The 20,000-nt window shown below is 49.8% G+C and overlaps 1 protein-coding gene across 1 annotated transcript in view; it reads right to left on the bottom strand.

Moving 5' to 3' along the window:
* Window positions 1-20,000, bottom strand: part of LOC310792922 (uncharacterized protein) — a gene marked incomplete at its 3' end in the record, with an annotated part of 49,672 nt that overhangs the window by 21,084 nt on the left and 8,588 nt on the right. Inside the window, exon 2 of the mRNA XM_083654688.1 lies at window positions 18,814-18,900. Within this exon, the coding sequence (XP_083510814.1) occupies window positions 18,814-18,900 (87 nt within the window). The remainder of the gene's footprint in view (window positions 1-18,813; window positions 18,901-20,000) is intronic.

The raw sequence follows: 20,000 nt of genomic DNA, 5'->3' as shown, positions 1-20,000 counted from the left end.
GTTATTCTGGCCCTGTAGAGGGCACCGTGGCACGGTGACAGGGCACAGTGTACGATAGAGAGGAGCTGCAAATGTAAGGTACAAGTGATCTAAATACGTCTGTCTGTGTATGTACACAGGTTATCCAAATATGATGTATATCTGTGTATGTACACAGGTCATCTAAATATGAAGTATGTCTGTGTCATAACTATATGTAACTAAAATGGAAATGTATATGAATATATTAATAACTAGTGATTGTCCAAATAAAGGCTAATGTGATGTAAATTTTCTCTATCAAGAACTTTCAACAATAAAACACCACTTTTCGGGGATTGAACAATAAACAACAAAAGTTAGAAAGTCAGTTTGTTCACTTCAGTTTGGTTCTGGAATCTGTTCTGAGTAAACCCTCTTCCCAAACAAATCAAAGATGAAAGAGGATCTCTCCAAAAAGAGAATTAACCAAACATCTCTGTCTCTGATGCTGTCTGAGAGTTACCTCTGGGACCGGTCAGTTGGTTCACTTTTTGTGCACCCACGGTATAGAGATCAACAGTCACGTGACGTCTCCATAATCCATATATATATATATATATATATATATATATATATATAATGTATATGTGTGTGTATATAGTGCTACAGGATCACTGCAGACTGCAGTAGAGGAATGCTCTGTTTACTGCCAGGCTAGCACAGCACAGGCTGAAGGAATGCATCAGTCAGGCAAAAATGCCTCTCTCTCTGCAAACAAACACAGCAAAAATAACTGACAGAACCATCCCAGTGTCTAACCGCAGGAGCTTAAAATAGTCTTTCTCTTATCTTTCTTTTTTCCCTTATCTTATCTAACACTGCTTTCAATGTCCAAACAATGTGGTTATTTACATTTTGCCCTAAGCATAAAAGTGAATTCAGTGAATGTTGGAAGACAGGTGTCACGTCACCTGTCTGACCTAACCTGTATGTTGTCACGCCCCTGCCTCCCCTCCCACTAAGCACCCCCCCCCCAACGTGTGTGCCGATACTCCAGCATGAGAGTCAACACAATGACACACCTGTCTGCCTGCACTGCGCTCCTCTCTCCACCCTGCAAGACCGAGAGGAGTGGCAGAGGAGTGTCTGACACGGCTCGAAACTAGGGATGTTAATGATTAGATGATTCAGAATTTGGTCAATCAAACATATTGATTAATCGACAATGTAATGTTAGGCTATGCTATTTAAAACAAAAAATGCTGAGATGATTTACCACCACAAGGGCACAATTTAACTTTCACCACTTATGCAGAGGAAGAAAGCCAAGCCAAGCAAGCAGGCAAACAGTCCAGTAAAGGAGAATTACACCCAAAAAGACAACAGTATTCAGTGTAAACATTGTAACTGAATGATGAAATACAACACGAGGTTGCTTGGTTGATTAACCTGTTGAGTAGGCCTAAAGACCTAGGTGTAAAAACCTGCATTTTCTATTTTGTGTTTTCTGTCAAAGCAGTTTTTTTTCTACATCTCTGCAGAGATGCAGTCACTTCATGGTGCAGGAGTGAAGCCAGCGAAGGAAAGAAATGGGGAAGTGCTGTAGCTGTTGCTATACAAGAAACAAAGACAAAACATCTAACACATCGAACTCCTTCATTCAATCTGTCTCATCAAATCTGTCACACTGTGCCATAAACGGGTTCACTGCTGTCACATCGTGGCTGAAGTGCGAGAGGGTAGAATTGAGCGCCTGACAAGGAACAGAGAAGGGAAAGTACACACACACATTCTTTACAGTGCTTAAGTAGAAGTACAGTTATTTGTGTAGAAAAAGACTCTGGTAAAAGTACAAGTACTGATTCAACTTGTTTACTAAGGAAAAGTAAAACAAAAATTGTACAGGCTCTGAAATGTAATCAAGTATAAAAGTAAAAATGTATTTCTACCGGCTGTTTCTGTGCAAAGCTAACTGTAAATCACGTCATATTAATATAATTCGAAGGCTATTAAACTTGAAAGATCCCCTCCAAACATGTTTTAAAATGTATAAAGACTCTACTTTGATTCATAATTTGTGTGATATGGGTTTTCCACCAAAAAGGTGCACATATAATGCGTGGAAGCTGGGAGAGTGCGAGACCAGAGAGACAGACAAACAAACAACGTTACGTCGTTGTCGTCTGTCGTGCATTGAACAAAAGTAACTAGCCTGTTTTGAAAATGTAAGGAGTAGAAAGTACAGATCTTCCTGTTAAAATGCAGGGAGTAAAAGTAAAAAGTTGTCAGACAAATAAATAGCCGACTCGGTAAAGTACAGCTACCTGAAAATCCTACTTAAAGTATTTGTACTTGGTTACTTCTTATCTCTAACAAGGAAGCAAGGCTGATAGAATCGATCATCGTTATCGTTTATTGAGCTAGTGTTATATGACAGGCTCAGCCAGGTTCCCCAGCATAAAATATTTTAACACTCTCACAAATCAGAGAGTCAAGGTGGGAACGTGCAAAGCTCCTGCTGCTCCTTCCCACAGTGTGGAGGCTGGGGCAGTCTGCCCTGCATCAACAGTGTGGAGGCTGGGGCAGTCTGCTCTGCATCAACAGTGTGGAGGCTGGAGCAGTCTGCTCTGCATCAACAGTGTGGAGGCTGGAGCAGTCTGCTCTGCATCAACAGTGTGGAGGCTGGAGCAGTCTGCTCTGCATCAACAGTGTGGAGGCTGGGGCAGTCTGCTCTGCATCAACAGTGTGGAGGCTGGAGCAGTCTGCTCTGCTTTAACACTGTGGAGGCTGGGGCAGTCTGCTCTGCATCAACAGTGTGGAGGCTGGAGCAGTCTGCTCTGCTTTAACATAAATGGTAAATGGTAAATGGTCTGCATTTATATAGCGCTTTTATCCAAAGCGCTTTACAATGAGTAGATAGTCTACATTCACCCATTCATACACCAATGGCGGCAGGCTGCCGCGCAGGGTGCCTACACACCATCGGGAGCAAGGAGGGTTAAGTGTCTTGCCCAAGGACACAGCGACGGCAGCTGGGAGGGAGCGGGGATCGAGCCGCCAACCCTTGCGTCATTGGCCGACCCGCTCTACCTCCTGAGCTAAAGCCGCCCCAACACTGTGGAGGCTGGGGCAGTCTGCCCTGCATCAACAGTGTGGAGGCTGGGGCAGTCTGCTCTGCATCAACAGTGTGGAGGCTGGGGCAGTCTGCTCTGCATCAACAGTGTGGAGGCTGGGGCAGTCTGCCCTGCATCAACAGTGTGGAGGCTGGGACAGTCTGCTCTGCATCAACAGTGTGGAGGCTGGGGCAGTCTGCTCTGCATCAACAGTGTGGAGGCTGGGGCAGTCTGCCCTGCATCAACAGTGTGGAGGCTGGGGCAGTCTGCTCTGCATCAACAGTGTGGAGGCTGGGGCAGTCTGCCCTGCATCAACAGTGTGGAGGCTGGGGCAGTCTGCCCTGCATCAACAGTGTGGAGGCTGGGGCAGTCTGCCCTGCATCAACAGTGTGGAGGCTGGGGCAGTCTGCTCTGCATCAACAGTGTGGAGGCTGGGGCAGTCTGCTCTGCATCTGCAGATTAGGGCTGCAAGTAACCATTGTTTTCATTGTCGATTCATTGGTTGATTATTTTCTCGATTAATCGTTTTGTCTATAAAATGTCAGAAAAATGTAGAAAAATGTCCATCAGTGTTTCTCAAAGGCTGAGATGACGTCCTCAAATGTCTTGTTTTGTCCACAACCCAAAGATATTCAGTTTACTGTCATAGAGGAGTAAAGAAACCAGGCAATATTCACATTTAAGAAGTTGGAATCAGAGAATTTGTACTTTTTTTTCCGTAAAAAACTACCTCAACCGAGTAATATCGATTATCAAAATAGTTGGCGATTAATTTCAATGACAACTAATTGATTAATCATTGCAGCTCGACTGCAGATAATCTCAACACAAAGCCCAATGAGACTGTCCAGCAACCAGATCATCTCAACACAAACCCCAATGAGACTGTCCAGCAACCACAGGTGAGAGATGAGAGAAAACCACATTCAAGAGACAAGCCAAAGAAAAACATGTGTGTGAGAGAGAAAGAGAGGACAGACAGAGAGAGACAGAGGGAGGGAGAAAGAGAGAAAGAGGGAGGGAGAGAGAGACCGAGAGAGAGACAGAGGGAGAGACAGAGAGAGAGAGAGAGAGAGAGAGAGAGGGAGACAGAGGGAGAGAGAGAGAGAGAGAGGGAGACAGAGGGAGAGAGACTATTGTAGTGACATTATAGTGACAATCAATCCCAGTGAATGAACTCACCAGCACCTCAGATGAGAGCGAACGTAGCCGCAGAGTATATCCTCTCAGAGTGTGTGTGTGTGTGTGTGTGTGTGTGTGTGTGTGTGTGTGTGTGTGTGTGTGTGTGTGTGTGTGTGTGAGAGAGTGTGTGTGTCCCAGAGGAGCGCTGGCCGGGGGGAACGTTAGTGGTCCCACGCGATCTTCTCAGGCACTGAAGTGACTGAGCTCAGCACAGGGACTCAGACCAGTGGACTCCTCCCTCAATCTTTGCCCACCCCCCCTCACCGCCCGCCCTCACCGCCCGCCCTCTCTCTCTCTCTCTCTCTCTCTCTCTCTCTCTCTCTCTCACACACACACACACACACACACCCACACACACACACACACACACACACACAAACACACCCTCTTTAAGTACTAGATGGCTTTAGAATGGCTCAGGAATAGAGGCACAGATGTACACACACACACCCACTAGTACACACACTACAAGCTTGGGCGGTATCCAAAATTGTAATATCGCAATATAGTCCCACCCTATACATATGTAGGGCTGTGCAAAACTGTCAAAAAAGGGAAACGTTCACATACACAGACCAGCCCGTAGGATCTATTCTGACAGGCCTGAATTGGCTGTGACAGACAGGATATGCGGGCTAGACTCACACTGCTGTAATCTGGTAAAATGCACGCATCTAACAGGAGCAAGTCAATGAAGTTATGGTGAAGCTGCCTGCACCACACACAAACAGCAGGGGGCGCTGCCTGGAACCACACACGAACAGGACACTCCTTCCCTGAATGACGCTCCACGCTCTCGGAATGAGAAAAACTCATAGTAGGCTAAACTGCGTAGGAAGAGCGAGCGGGTAGGAATTCTGGATTCACAGAAAATATATAGCGATATATATATACTGTACTGTAGTCTTGGGTCAGTGTGTTGGTGCGCTCTGTTTTGTTGGTTTTTAGTCTTGATGTATTCTGTGATTCTACTCGTGTTATATATTATATTTTATAAAACGGCAGAAAAGCTCTCAGCTTCTCAGCAAGCGCTGAGAATGCAGCGCTGCGCTCGAGCTGCGTGTCGGGCTTTCCAGAAAGCTCTCAGCTTCTCAGCAAGGGCCAGGATTGGCCAATGTCAACTTCAGTCTCCAGAACGATCCAATCAAATCACCCGCACGTTCTTGCGGTCCCGCCTTACAGTAGTGTTTCAACTGACTCTATCAGAATGACATGCCAGTCGGACTTATAGTATTATTATTATTATTATATTATCATACTTGGAAACCGTTTTATAAAAGCAATATAGCACTCGAGCAGCGTGTGTTGTGGCATATATCCCGCTGCTCAGCAGTTATCCCACTCGGCCTGCGGCCTTGTGGGATAACAGCTGATCAGCGGGATATATTTGCCACAACACACTGGCTCTCATGCTATATTGCTTAAATATACACAAGAGACAACGAGCTGCTACTTCTCATGCACCCAGTAGCCTACATACATTATTTTGTTCAAATGTTTAGGTCACCGCACTTGGTTGTTGTTAATACTGTTTATATCTTTATATCTGGGATCCCGCAGTCTGGCTAATGTGGCCATGCAGGGAAAAGGAATTTTGGGGTCCCCTGCTCGAACTGCTACCTCCGCGACCTGACCCCGGATACGCAGTTGAAGATGGCTGGATGGATGGATAGATACAGTATCTTTATCTCTTAATATCTTTGAATCTTTTTATATCTCTTCCATCTTATGTGCTTATATCTTATATATTTCTTCGAGCTTATCCTCTTCCTCGGTACGTTACTTGTGCACCAATCACACAAAGTCAATTTCCTTCTATGTGCAAACATACCTTAGCTTAGCTTATTTTCTTTTGTTTTCTCTTCAGTTGGATTTAGCGAGACACATTCTCTGTAAAGTCCTTTAGAGACATGTTTGTGATTACCGCTATATAAATAAACAAACTTGCACGCACGCACGCACGCACACACACACACACACACACACACACACACACAGACACACACACACACACACACACACACACACACACACACACACACACACACACACAGAGTACCTTCCCCAGAAACAAGTTGACGCAAGCATTTAGCAGATTCCTGTTGATGCTAAACTTTTTGTTTCTGTTCATTAAAGAAGTAAACAAAGGAAGCAGCACACAACCCAGAACGCTGCTCTGAGCAGTGTGAAGAAGAGAGGCAATATGGGAGAGCGAGAGATATGGAGAGAGAGATGGAGAGAGATGGAGAGAGAGAGAGAGAGAGAGAGATGGGGAGAGAGAGAGATGGAGAGAGAGATGGGAGAGATAGATGGAGAGAGATATAGAGAGAGAGAGATATGGGGAGAGAGAGATGGGGAGAGAGAGAGATGGGGAGAGATGAGAGAGAGAGAGATGGGGAGAGAGAGAGAGAGAGAGAGTTGGAGAGAGATGGAGAGAGAGAGAGAGAGAGAGAGAGAGATGGAGAGAGAGAGAGAGAGAGAGATGGAGAGAGAGAGAGAGAGAGAGAGAGAGAGAGAGAGAGAGAGATGGGGGGGGACTCTTGTTCTGTCTGCCTGGGGCATCAGTTCATCTGATCAATGAATAACAAAGCCCGTGTACACAGCAAGCAGCCTGTGGTACCATGCAGCCATCTTGTCTGTATACTAAACACAGAACCAACACAGGCTAATGAATACAAGCTATTATTCTAAACGTTAGGGTTGTGCTACAACCCAGGTTTTACGAGTGAGAACGAGAGCTCTCACTAGTGCCTTAAACGCTGCAACGCAGCCCTATGGAAGACTGTTATTTTGCTCCAAAATTACTTTTCATTAAAACCTGACCACCCACCCGTAGGTGGCGTGGTACCCCCTGGGACTGACACGGATCCACGTGACTACGTCACGTCCTGCCAGTCCAGGGCAATCACTCTAATTTCTTCCAGCCCGCTGAGATCCGACGCACCCCGTGACGCATCGACACAGCAAGGCTGGGTAGTGAGAGCTCTCGTTCTCACTCGTAAAACCTGGGTTGTAGCACAACCCTAACGTTTTACTTCGTTTCGAACTCAAGCTCTCACTAGTGCCTCCATTCAACCGACCTTGCTGCCGGGAGCACCCCACAGGGCGACCCGAACGGCACCGGTGAACCACGGCCATATGGCAACGTTTATGCCTAACCGTCTGACATATTAGAGTGGCAACGATACTACTTTCTTGCCACCGACAGCACCGCGTGCGCGAACTGCGCACCGGACACGTCGAGACTGTAGTACCTGACAAAAGTGTGATGAGAGGACCATGAGGCCGCAGCACACTTGTCCTCCACCGACACACCGCGCAACAACGCAGAGGATGTCGCAACACCTCGCGTAGAAAGCGCCTTGATACCCTCCTGGGGAACCTTGCCCACGGCAAAGTATGCCAACGCGATCGCCTCCACTATCCAGTGTGATAAGCGATCCTGGAAAGTGGTCCGCCCTGGGCCCTTTGCCCAAAGCAAACCAACAGCTGATCTGTAAAGCGTAAATAACGCGTCCTGGCCACATAGGCCGAGAGCGCCCTTACGGGGCACAGCATGAGCAAACGTCTCTCCTCGCCCGTCTCTAACTGAACGGCGGGGGACAGAATGCTGATAAGTCTATGACCATAGACCTAAAGCTGCATTAATAATCTTAGGTTGGTAAGCCGGGTTAGGTCGCAACGTAACCCTGCGCCCATCATTACCACACAGGCCTGCTGCACTGAGAGGGCAATCAGGTCACCAACTCCCTTTCCTGACGACAAGGCCAGCAGCAGCGCGGTCTTTAAAGACAGAACCCTTAAATCGGCGGAGTCCAAGGGCTCAAACGGATGACCCGTTAGCCCGTCCAGCACCGTAACCAGGTCCGATTTGGGGGGAAAAAACGCACCGCGACGGCGGGCGCAGTTTACGCGCCCCCTTCATGAGGCGCAAGACCAAATGGTACGCCCCCACGGGGCTCCCTTCAATTCCCCTATGGCACGCAGAATCGCGGCTACGTACACATTAAACGACTGCGGGGACTGACCCGCGTCAAGCAGGCTCTGAAGGAAACAGAACTGGTCGCACACTGCAGTTCACTGGATCCACGCCCTACTTGCTGCATAGTGCATCCCACATTATCAGGCAAGCCCTGGGCTAGCAACTGGTCCGGTTCAGGAGCCAGACCGCTAGCTTCCACCTGCCTGGGGAGGGGTGGAACACCTCCCCCTCCGCCTGGGATAGGAGATCGGCCCGTACCGGCAATGCCCAGGGCGGATCTTGCGCCAGGGAGACCAGGTCCGCAAACCATGTCTGCCTGTGCCAAACAGACTAAAACGAGCCGGAGGCGCTGTTCCCTCACCCTGTCCAACACCTGACGGATCAGGGGGGGTCGGGGGAAACGCATAGAGCCCCTCCCTCGGCCACGCGTGCGCTTTTAGCGCGTCATGACCTAACGGGGGCTGTCCTCCTGGATCGAGAACCACAGTGGGCAGTGTGTCGCGCGCCGCGATGCGAGAGATTGACGCAGGCGCGACCAACCCTGGCCCAAACCTGTTCCATCACCCGAGGGTGGAGGCACCACTCCGTATAACGGGGATTGCCTCGAGACAGCAGGCCGGTCGTAACTCCGCCGTACCGGCAGATAGACCGCTGACACTGAAAGGAGACGGGGAAACACCCACAGGTGAATCCCCGCTATGGTTCAGCGCCCCCGACCGCACACCGCCCTGTTTGTTCAGGTGGGCGATCGCTGCCCTATTGTCCGAGCGAATCAGCACATGGTGCCCATGTGTGAGCCGCTGGAAGTGTTACCTCCGCATGCCGGGGGGACTGCGGAGGCAACGTTCTCTTTCGAGTCTGGCCGCACGCGGACTTGTCCGGCAGTGCGGTCCCCAAGAGAGCTCCCAACCAACGATGGGCCCATGGCGCCATTGATGGTGGGCTTGTCCTGAGGCAGAGCCCGGCGAATCGCCTTCAGCTCTAGCACGTTTATGTGGCGAAGCTCCTGAGCCTCCCACCGGCCGTTCGCCGAAAAATGCCCGCAAATCGCACCCCCTCCCCAGAGGGAGGCGTCTGTGCGAATCACCATCCTGAGCGGGACAGGGCCCCACCGAGTACCTCTCGAGAGGTAACGGGGGTCCGCCCATATAGCCATCGCCCGCCAGGCCTGACCTGTCAGAGGAACCCTGCGATGACGGTCCCCGGCCGAGTCCAGGCGGAGCCTGAGATTACCATATTTGGACCACGAGGGCATGTGTAGCCTCCCTAGCGGGAGCACATGCAGTGCTGAGGCCATCAGGCCCAACATCACTGTGCACTGATGCACTGACACCGAGGGCACAGACCTAACGTCCTTGGCTTGCCGTCCGAACCGTGCGAGCCTGTCGCTCTGGCGAAAGGCTCGCAGGAAGTATAGCTCGAGCCCCAGGAAGGTCGCCGCCTGCGCTGGGACGAGGCAACTCTTCTGCCGGTTCACCAAAAACCCTAAGGTTTGCCGGTGATCGGTCACCACTTGGTATGTTTCGCGGCACCGACCCTCGAGTCGGCCGCTAAGAGAACGACGTTGAGATATAGGAAGACGCGGATCCCCCTCGCGCGGAGGGGAGCCACGGCTGCCTCCACGCAAACCGTGAGGGTTCGCGGGCTCAAAGACATGCCGAATGGCAAGCCACAGAACTCGTAAGCCTTCCCCCGGAAGGAGAACCTCAGGTATTTCCTGTGTCTCCTGACCATGTGGACATGGAGGACCGCACCTTCCAGATCCCTGGAAGTAAGAAATCCCCCTGTCTCAACTTGAACAGGCGGGGAAGAGAGCATTCGGGATGGGACTTCCTCAGCGTCTTGTTGAGACGCCGAAGGTCCAAATTTGGACGCATGGAGCCGTCCATGGCCTCCTCCTCCACGGCCAGATCGGGGGTCCCGTCGAACGTGGGTGGGCAAACTGTAGCGCGTATCCCCTCTGGAGGGTGCGCCGTAATGGGGACGGGGGAACATAGATGCTCCCAGGCATCGAGCCTGTTGGACAAGATGGTCTCTTGTGGCCAACGGAGCGGAACCCGTTCCACCACTCGGATCATACTCTCTCCCTCAATGTCCCCATAGGAGACAGTGAACGGTCATCAAAAGCAGAGAGCATATGAACTGAATCAAGTCTCTCTGCCCGCTTCGCGCTCAGAAGAGAGTATCACCGTCTCATCATCGTGGATAGCGAGACTGAACATTTTAGAAACACATTTCTCAAGTTAGAAACTATAGAAATGATCCTTGAAATATAGTCATGTTATTGCTGGGCACCGGGACCTTTCGATCCGGTGCCCTGATGGGGGGCGGGACGTGAGAGGCTACGCCCCCCCGCCGCATGGACCGTTCCGTAGAAGCTGTGCATGCTGGGGGAGAACTTCTAACGCGAGCTCCGCCTACTGACGCGCTGTTGTATCGAAGTAACCCCCCCCCCCCCCCTGCCGTGCGTCCTTTCGCAGGCTGGGGGGACTGCGGAGGTAACGTTCTCTCTCGAGACGCACGTGGACTTGTCCGACAGTGCGGCCCCCAGGCGAGCTCCCGACCAGCAATGAGCCGTTGGTGCCATTGATGGTGGGCTGTCCTAGGAGCCTCTAGCCGAGGCCAGGCCGTAGCCATGGACCAAGGCGAGCCTTGATGCTGGATATGAGACCCTGGGCGAGCTCCCGACCGAACTTGGGCCTTGGGCACCGAGGACGGTGGGTCTAAAGCTACAAGCCGCAGGCTGGAACTAAGCCCAGCCTTGGTGAGCCAACCGGTGGGCTTGACCTGGGCGCCGCCAACCGAGGCCAGGCCGTGGCCATGGACCAAGGTGCGCTGTGCCCCCAGCCAGGCTCCCTGCACTTGCAGGGGGCACCCCAACAAGGGAGTGCGACCCATGGAGAGCTCCCAACCACCCCGGGCCTTGGGCACCAAGGGCGGTGGGCTTGTCCTTAGAGCTACAAGCCAAAGGCTGGCACTGAGCCCAGACCTTGGCGAGCTGTAAGCCCTGCTGGACGCGTAGTGCCAGCAAGGAGCAGTATGTCTATTGTAGCGGAGGTATCTCGCGCCCAATGTACTTAGCACACAGATACTAACTGCACGGGTGCACGCCAGCTATCTGCAAAATGCTATCGTTCTGTGCTAAACAGTACTAATATTGCTATCTGCACCTATGCAAGGCAGGCTAGCTTTAACACTTCTTTGAGAGCGGACCTTGGCCAGCTCTCAAGAGCTTAGCTGCGGACCAGACCGAGGGTTCAAGGCGCCTGTGCAGCGTGCTCGTGCCCAAGGCCGAACACGCACTTAACGTGCCGATTCATACTCGGCCCAGTAGTTTACTAATAGCAAGCTCCCGCAGGGCGCACCCTATTAGCGGGAGTACCGCTTAAGCAAGCTAGCAAAAAGCACATGCTAGACAGTAAGCAACCCGGAGGCTAGCGAACGTGCGCGTGCAATGGTAACGTAAGCGGCAATAGCCCACCCCGAAGGGGGGGCACCAATACCCACAACCTGTTAACCCGAGAGAACAGACGTGGAAGCCACTAGCTAAGCTAGCATAAGCACTGAGAGACAAGCGTGCGCTAACACAAGCCTGCGCCCAGGCCAGTGCCGCGCGTCTCTACCCTGAGTAACACGGGGAAGCAAGCATGACCGCAAGCATTAGGCCAGCGGCCCGCGAAGCTAGTCAATCTCAGAAGAAACTCCACAGAGGGAGTTGCAATCTAGTAGATGCTAATTGCACGAGGCAAGCAAACACTTAGCAGACAAGCAAGCTGGCTAAGATGGCGTAAGTACTGAGAGAAGCGGCCCACACAAGGTGCGGGGCGAGCTCACCTAGCTAGCGAATCGCCCAGCTAAAATCTCAGACGCCAGTAAAAGCTACACTACATTCATGTAGGTCCCAGCAACGCCTGTTCAAATTAATTGTGCCGGTCGTAATCGGCCAGCGTAGCCTCACAGCTAATACAGCACCTAGCTGTTCCCCCCTCTCTGTGTCTAACAGGAAAACGGGGTTAACGTGCAAGCTAAGCCTGCACCGGTAAGAGCTGGAGTACTACACATCGCTAGATACTGGCTGCACGGGAGCAAGCTAGCTAACTAGCTATTTCACTGAAGAGCATTACTACTCTCGCTTAAGGCGCGCCCTACAAGAGGTAGCTGGCGCGAAGTACTTAGCACACAGACACTAACTGCACGTGTGCACGTTAGCTATCTGTGCTACAAGGTAGTCCAAGCTAGCTGCACTGAGCAAACTAGCTAACTATCTAACGCGCGAGCTCTAAAGCCGGCGTTCCTAAAGTACCTAGCAACAGAAGCAACCGCACGAATGCATCTAGCTATCTGTGACAACTGTGCTATTTAGCCTGTTGTTCTAGTGCTAACGGTACAAGCTATTCTGCATGTATGCAAACCTAGCTAGAGTTATGAGTGCAGACCTGAGTCATGCGCTCAAGAACAACGTTACCCCCGTTTCCGGGGAAACGTTTCACATCAACTGCACGGAGGCAGCTACAGTAACAACGGTTAACTAAGGAAGATACTCTTAGCTTTTAGATGACTTGTTCCGACGCCGCAGGGTGAAGGGTACAGGGTCGGTCTCCGAAGCCTGCTTTATCCCGTCCACGCGAACCTCTTGAGGCGGGCAAGTTAGCCGGGACGAGCCTAATATCTAAAGCTATATAATATAACTCCTCGTTAACCGCGGGAGCTTTCACAAACACGTCTTCTACAGCGGGTGGAAGAAAGCGGAAGTGATTGCCCTGGACTGGCAGGACGTGACGTAGTCACGTGGATCCGTGTCAGTCCCAGGGGGTACCACGCCACCTACGGGTGGGTGGTCAGGTTTTAATGAAAAGTAATTTTGGAGCAAAATAACAGTCTTCCATAGGGCTGCGTTGCAGCGTTTAAGGCACTAGTGAGAGCTTGAGTTCGAAACGAAGTAAAACCACTATTCCATCAGCGCCGCCTGCGAGGGCACATTTCTTGGACAAACACTGGAGGCACAAGACAAACCAGATGACCATCTCAGTAAATAACCACAAACTTACCACAAAGTCAAACTAGGCCTACAGGGAGAACTTGTGATCTTAAGTGAAAAAGTGAAACATACCAAAGTCCAAAATTCAAAATGAAAATAAAAGAAGGATCCTGAGAAGAAGAACAGACCTTTTGCAGAAGTGTGTACGGGGAACTGTGGCGTGAGTTTCTCCATGTTCTATCTCTCTTCTGTGCTGCTCTGGTGTGTGTCGCTTCCTCACGTCCCGAGAGTGACAGTGAAACAAAGTCACACACGTGAGGAAACGCTCGAGGCTATATAACGCTGTGTCAACCTCTGAGACATCAGACCATTATAGACCCAAATAAATAAAGACAGCAAACCGATTCTAATTTCAATCACGCCGTCGGCTATACATGGCAATCGAATGGTCAGCGTAGCTTGCATCAGTGTCTGACTTGTACTCTGTGGGTGTTTGTACGGGGTGACTGTGTGTGTGTGTGTGTGTGTGTGTGTGTGTGTGTTGATCTACGTGTGGTTACATGCAGTGTTGGGGGTAACTCATTACAAAAGTAACATTACATGTAATATATTACTTTTAGCAGTAACTCAGTAATATAACTTATTATTACCGATGGGATTTCAGTAATATTATACCAGTTACTTTGTCAAGACAAGTTACAAATTGAGTTACTTTTCTTTTATTATCAAAGCACATATTTAAATAAAGATACAATCCTTTCCTAATCAAATTGTGTATTTTTATGCAAATAACCACTATAGATGACAGTAACAACGGAAAACAATAACATTTAGGATTTTGGATTGTTTACACTGACTTCAAGATGGTTGAAATCATTTTTCGGGATGGTTCGACGGGGCAGCGATGTCATTCCGCTACTGCTGTTATTTTGGCGAAAGTAATGCAAAAGTAGTGTAATAAGTAACGAGTTACTCTACACAGAGGGTAACATTGTAAAGTAACTTATTACTTTCAAATGAAAGTAACTAGTAATATGTAGTATATTACATTTTGAAAGTAACTTGCCCAACACTGGTTACATGTACACACTCGCATACACACACACACGTGCACACGAGCATGTGTGTGTGAGCAGGATTAGATTAGGAATGTGAACGACAGGTATTATTTTTCTCTTGCAGTAAAACCAGTCTGGCCAGTCTGGATTCACTCTGCATCAAAAATAAAACCACAATGTGGAATGACGGGCAAAATGCAAAATGCAAAATGCAGAATGCAGTGTGGAGCCGTTTCAAAGTCAAAACTCCAGCTGACGCATCAAGACAGAGTTCACATGAGTCACCGGTGAGGCTGACCGCTGCCTGACGCACAGCACTGTGTCAAGTGGGTCGAGTCAAGTTTATAGCCCTAATTCACAAGCATGTCTCAAGAGGGCTTTACAGAGAATGTGGCTAGCTAGGTCGAGCTAAGCATAATCAATCAACAGAATTGAACAATGTCTATGAAATAAAGTAGGCCTATAGCAAGAGAAGGAGGAGAGAGAAGAGAGAGAACAGAACAGAACAGAACAGCAAGACACAGACAGAAACATATTTAGTGTAACCCCCTGAAGTCAATCGACTTACTAAATGGAATGGTAAATGGTAAATGGACTGCATTTATATAGCGCTTTTATCCAAAGCACTTTACAAATGTGCCTACATTCACCCAGGCAAAGAGGACAAACAGATGAGAGACCAGAGGTACCCAGGCAGAGAGAGGACAAACAGGTGAGAGACCAGAGGTACCCAGGAAGAGAGAGGACAAACAGATGAGAGGTCAGAGGTACCCAGGAAGAGAGAGGACAAACAGATGAGAGACCAGAGGTACCCAGGAAGAGAGAGGACAAACAGGTGAGAGACCAGAGGTACCCAGGCAGAGAGAGGACAAACAGATGAGAGACCAGAGGTACCCAGGAAGAGAGAAGACAAACAGATGAAAGACCAGAGGTACCCAGGCAGAGAGAGGACAAACAGATGAGAGACCAGAGGTACCCAGGAAGAGAGAGGACAAACAGATGAGAGACCAGAGGTACCCAGGAAGAGAGAGGACAAACAGATGAGAGGCCAGAGGTACCCAGGCAGAGAGAGGACAAACAGATGAGAGACCAGAGGTACCCAGGCAGAGAGAGGACAAACAGATGAGAGACCAGAGGTACCCAGGAAGAGAGAGGACAAACAGATGAGAGACCAGAGGTACCCAGGCAGAGAGAGAGGACAAACAGATGAGAGACCAGAGGTACCCAGGCAGAGAGAGGACAAACAGATGAGAGACCAGAGGTACCCAGGGAGAGAGAGGACAAACAGATGAGAGACCAGAGGTACCCAGGAAGAGAGAGGACAAACAGATGAGAGACCAGAGGTACCCAGGCAGAGAGAGGACAAACAGATGAGAGACCAGAGGTACCCAGGCAGAGAGAGAGGACAAACAGATGAGAGACCAGAGGTACCCAGGCAGAGAGAGAGGTCAGAGGTACCCAGGCAGAGAGAGGACAAACAGATGAGAGACCAGAGGTACCCAGGCAGAGAGAGAGGACAAACAGATGAGAGACCAGAGGTACCCAGGCAGAGAGAGAGGTCAGAGGTACCCAGGCAGAGAGAGGACAAACAGATGAGAGACCAGAGGTACCCAGGCAGAGAGAGAGGACAAACAGATGAGAGACCAGAGGTACCCAGGCAGAGAGAGAGGACAAACAGATGAGAGACCAGAGGTACCCAGGCAGAGAGAGGACAAACAGATGAGAGACCAGAGGTACCCAGGCAGAGAGAGAGGACAAACAGATGAGAGACCAGAGGTACCCAGGCAGAGAGAGTACAAACAGATGAGAGACCAGAGGTACCCAGGGAGAGAGAGGACAAACAGATGAGAGACCAGAGGTACCCAGGCAGAGAGAGGACAAACAGATGAGAGACCAGAGGTACCCAGGGAGAGAGAAGACAAACAGATGAGAGACCAGAGGTACCCAGGGAGAGAGAAGACAAACAGATGAGAGACCAGAGGTACCCAGGCAGAGAGAGGACAAACAGATGAGAGACCAGAGGTACCCAGGCAGAGAGAAGACAAACAGATGAGAGACCAGAGGTACCCAGGGAGAGAGAGGACAAACAGATGAGAGACCAGAGGTACCCAGGAAGAGAGAGGACAAACAGGTGAGAGACCAGAGGTACCCAGGCAGAGAGAGAGGTCAGAGGTACCCAGGCAGAGAGAGGACAAACAGATGAGAGGTCAGAGGTACCCAGGCAGAGAGAGAGGACAAACAGATGAGAGACCAGAGGTACCCAGGCAGAGAGAGGACAAACAGATGAGAGACCAGAGGTACCCAGGGAGAGAGAGGACAAACAGATGAGAGACCAGAGGTACCCAGGCAGAGAGAGGACAAACAGATGAGAGACCAGAGGTACCCAGGGAGAGAGAAGACAAACAGATGAGAGACCAGAGGTACCCAGGGAGAGAGAAGACAAACAGATGAGAGACCAGAGGTACCCAGGCAGAGAGAGGACAAACAGATGAGAGACCAGAGGTACCCAGGCAGAGAGAAGACAAACAGATGAGAGACCAGAGGTACCCAGGGAGAGAGAGGACAAACAGATGAGAGACCAGAGGTACCCAGGCAGAGAGAGGACAAACAGATGAGAGACCAGAGGTACCCAGGCAGAGAGAAGACAAACAGATGAGAGACCAGAGGTACCCAGGGAGAGAGAGGACAAACAGATGAGAGACCAGAGGTACCCAGGCAGAGAGAGGACAAACAGATGAGAGACCAGAGGTACCCAGGCAGAGAGAAGACAAACAGATGAGAGACCAGAGGTACCCAGGCAGAGAGAGGACAAACAGATGAGAGACCAGAGGTACCCAGGGAGGGAGAGAGGACAAACAGATGAGAGACCAGAGGTACCCAGGGAGAGAGAGGGTGAGGACAGATAGAGGCTTTAACACTAAGAGAACGAGGTGGGACAAAGACAGACGAGAGAGAATGGAGAGAGCAAAAGACTGACATAGACAGAGAGGGCCAAGAGGAAGTGCTCATTCATCACAGAAATGCAGTGTGCGCCCCCACACACACACACACACACACACACACACACACACACACACACACACACACACACACACACACACACACACACACACACACACACACACACACACACACACACACACACACACACACACACACAGTTTGATAAAAATAGAACAGAGACCAGCTCTCTCTTCATACCCCTGTAACACTGTGAGGTGCAGAGCAGAGTGCCCTTCACAGCATTGTCTCCCTCTCCCACCCACACACACACACACACACACACACACACACACACACACACACACACACACACACACACACACAGACACACACACACACACACACACGTGCACACACTCCCTCTGTGTATAATCACCCTCTTCTTAAAGTTCAATCTGAATTCATTACCTCACATAAAGCGCTGTGACTCCAGGATCTCACTCAATGGGGTTTAAATGAGAAAAGGAGTCAGAGGCCTCCTGTCGCCATATTGATTTTGCAAATGCAAATGTGAGCGGCTCCCCTGCTGTGACGCAGAAGTGGCGACACAGACAGGCGAAACAAGCCTTGCATCAAAGATGGTTTGTGGCGGTGCGACTTCCCACTCTCACACATACACTCTGCCTTAGGTCAAACAGCAGTAAAAACGGACCAGCAGAAGATAGAGAGATGAAAACCACATCCTCCTCATATACACACAACTGAGCTCTGAATAGTTTATACCAGTGGTTCTCAACGTGCGGTACGGGGACCACCAGGGGCCCATGAGAGGGTTTCAGGTGGCCCCCAGCAAACTGATGAATTGTTAAACTTTCCTTTACAAGAAGTTAGTTAACACAACTGGAGAAAATGTAGAAGAATGACTGTTTTGATCATAGTTTGTCTGATATCTCTCTACCTACAACACGAACAAGACAGTCATGGAAGTCTGGACAAAATCATATCTGACAATAAAGACATTCTCAGATTTGGGCTTGAGGGACAAAATCTCATCAAATGGGGGTCTGTGGCCCTGATATGAAAACAGTTGAAGATGACTGGTTTATAGCCATCAACAATATCTACTCTAGACTAGCTTATTTCTCCACAGTGCATCACAGGAGAAACTGAATTGGGAACGGAACAGGGCTTTTGTAAAATTGCAATTCGCAAAAGATGCAAAGATCTAACCTTGCGAGGCAGCTGGATTCGCGTGAGATCTTGAGATCACATGATCACATGAAAAATCCATCTTGCTACGCTCCAAATCTATTGGTTTGAATCTGAACCACCGGTGGTTCGCACCAATCAATCAGCATCCAGAGGCAGCTACGGGCGGGCTTTAGGTGTGACGCCAGCGAGAGCGAGCCCATGATAGACAGATGGTTCATCCAATCACCTGCCAGATATTTGTTGAAGTGCCTGCCTTTCAAATCATTACAGAGTGCCTTGTTCCTAGATACTTATGTGGAAAAAAAACCCATCTGGCAGCACCAGGTTAGCAAAGTGGGTGAAAGGGCAGAAAGAAGTAAGTGCAGTGAAGGCCATGCTTCTCACCTCTGGAGTGTTCGATCTTCACGGCCACGCAGGCCTCCTGGTCCTCAGCGGTCTGGGCCTGGAAACAGCTGGCTTTGCCTTTCTTCTCTGCAACCACACAACACAACGTTCACTGAGCAAACTGTTCTCTGCAACCACACAACGCAACGTTCAATGAGCAAACTGTTCTCTGCAACCACACAACACAACGTTCACTGAGCAACCTGTTCTCTGCAACCACACAACACAACGTTCACTGAGCAAACTGTTCTCTGCAACCACACAACACAACGTTCACTGAGCAACCTGTTCTCTGCAACCACACAACACAACGTTCACTGAGCAACCTGTTCTCTGCAACCACAGAACACAACGTTCACTGAGCAACCTGTTCTCTGCAACCACACAACACAACGTTCACTGAGCAACCTGTTCTCTGCATCACACAACACAACGTTCACTGAGCAAACTGTTCTCTGCAACCACAGAACACAACGTTCACTGAGCAACCTGTTCTCTGCAACCACAGAACACAATGTTCACTGAGCAAACTGTTCTCTGCAACCACAGAACACAACGTTCACTGAGCAACCTGTTCTCTGCAACCACAGAACACAACGTTCACTGAGCAACCTGTTCTCTGCAATCACACAACACAACGTTCACTGAGCAAACTGTTCTCTGCAACCACAGAACACAACGTTCACTGAGCAACCTGTTCTCTGCAACCACAGAACACAACGTTCAATGAGCAAACTGTTCTCTGCAACCACACAACACAACGTTCACTGAGCAACCTGTTCTCTGCAACCACACAACACAACGTTCACTGAGCAACCTGTTCTCTGCAACCACACAACACAACGTTCACTGAGCAAACTGTTCTCTGCCACAGAACACAACGTTCAATGAGCAAACTGTTCTCTGCAACCACAGAACACAACGTTCAATGAGCAAACTGTTCTCTGCAACCACACAACACAACGTTCAATGGAGCAAACTGTTCTCTGCAACCACAGAACACAACGTTCAATGAGCAACCTGTTCTCTGCAACCACACAACACAACGTTCAATGAGGCAAACTGTTCTCTGCAACCACACAACACAACGTTCACTGAGCAACCTGTTCTCTGCAACCACACAACACAACGTTCACTGAGCAAGGTGTTCTATGCAACCACAGAAACACAACGTTCAATGAGCAACC

The sequence above is a fragment of the Poromitra crassiceps genome (genome assembly GCF_964638095.1).
Source record: "Poromitra crassiceps genome assembly, chromosome: 18".
Taxonomy (NCBI): domain Eukaryota; kingdom Metazoa; phylum Chordata; class Actinopteri; order Beryciformes; family Melamphaidae; genus Poromitra; species Poromitra crassiceps.
This window is presented reverse-complemented; position numbering and strand designations above follow the sequence as displayed.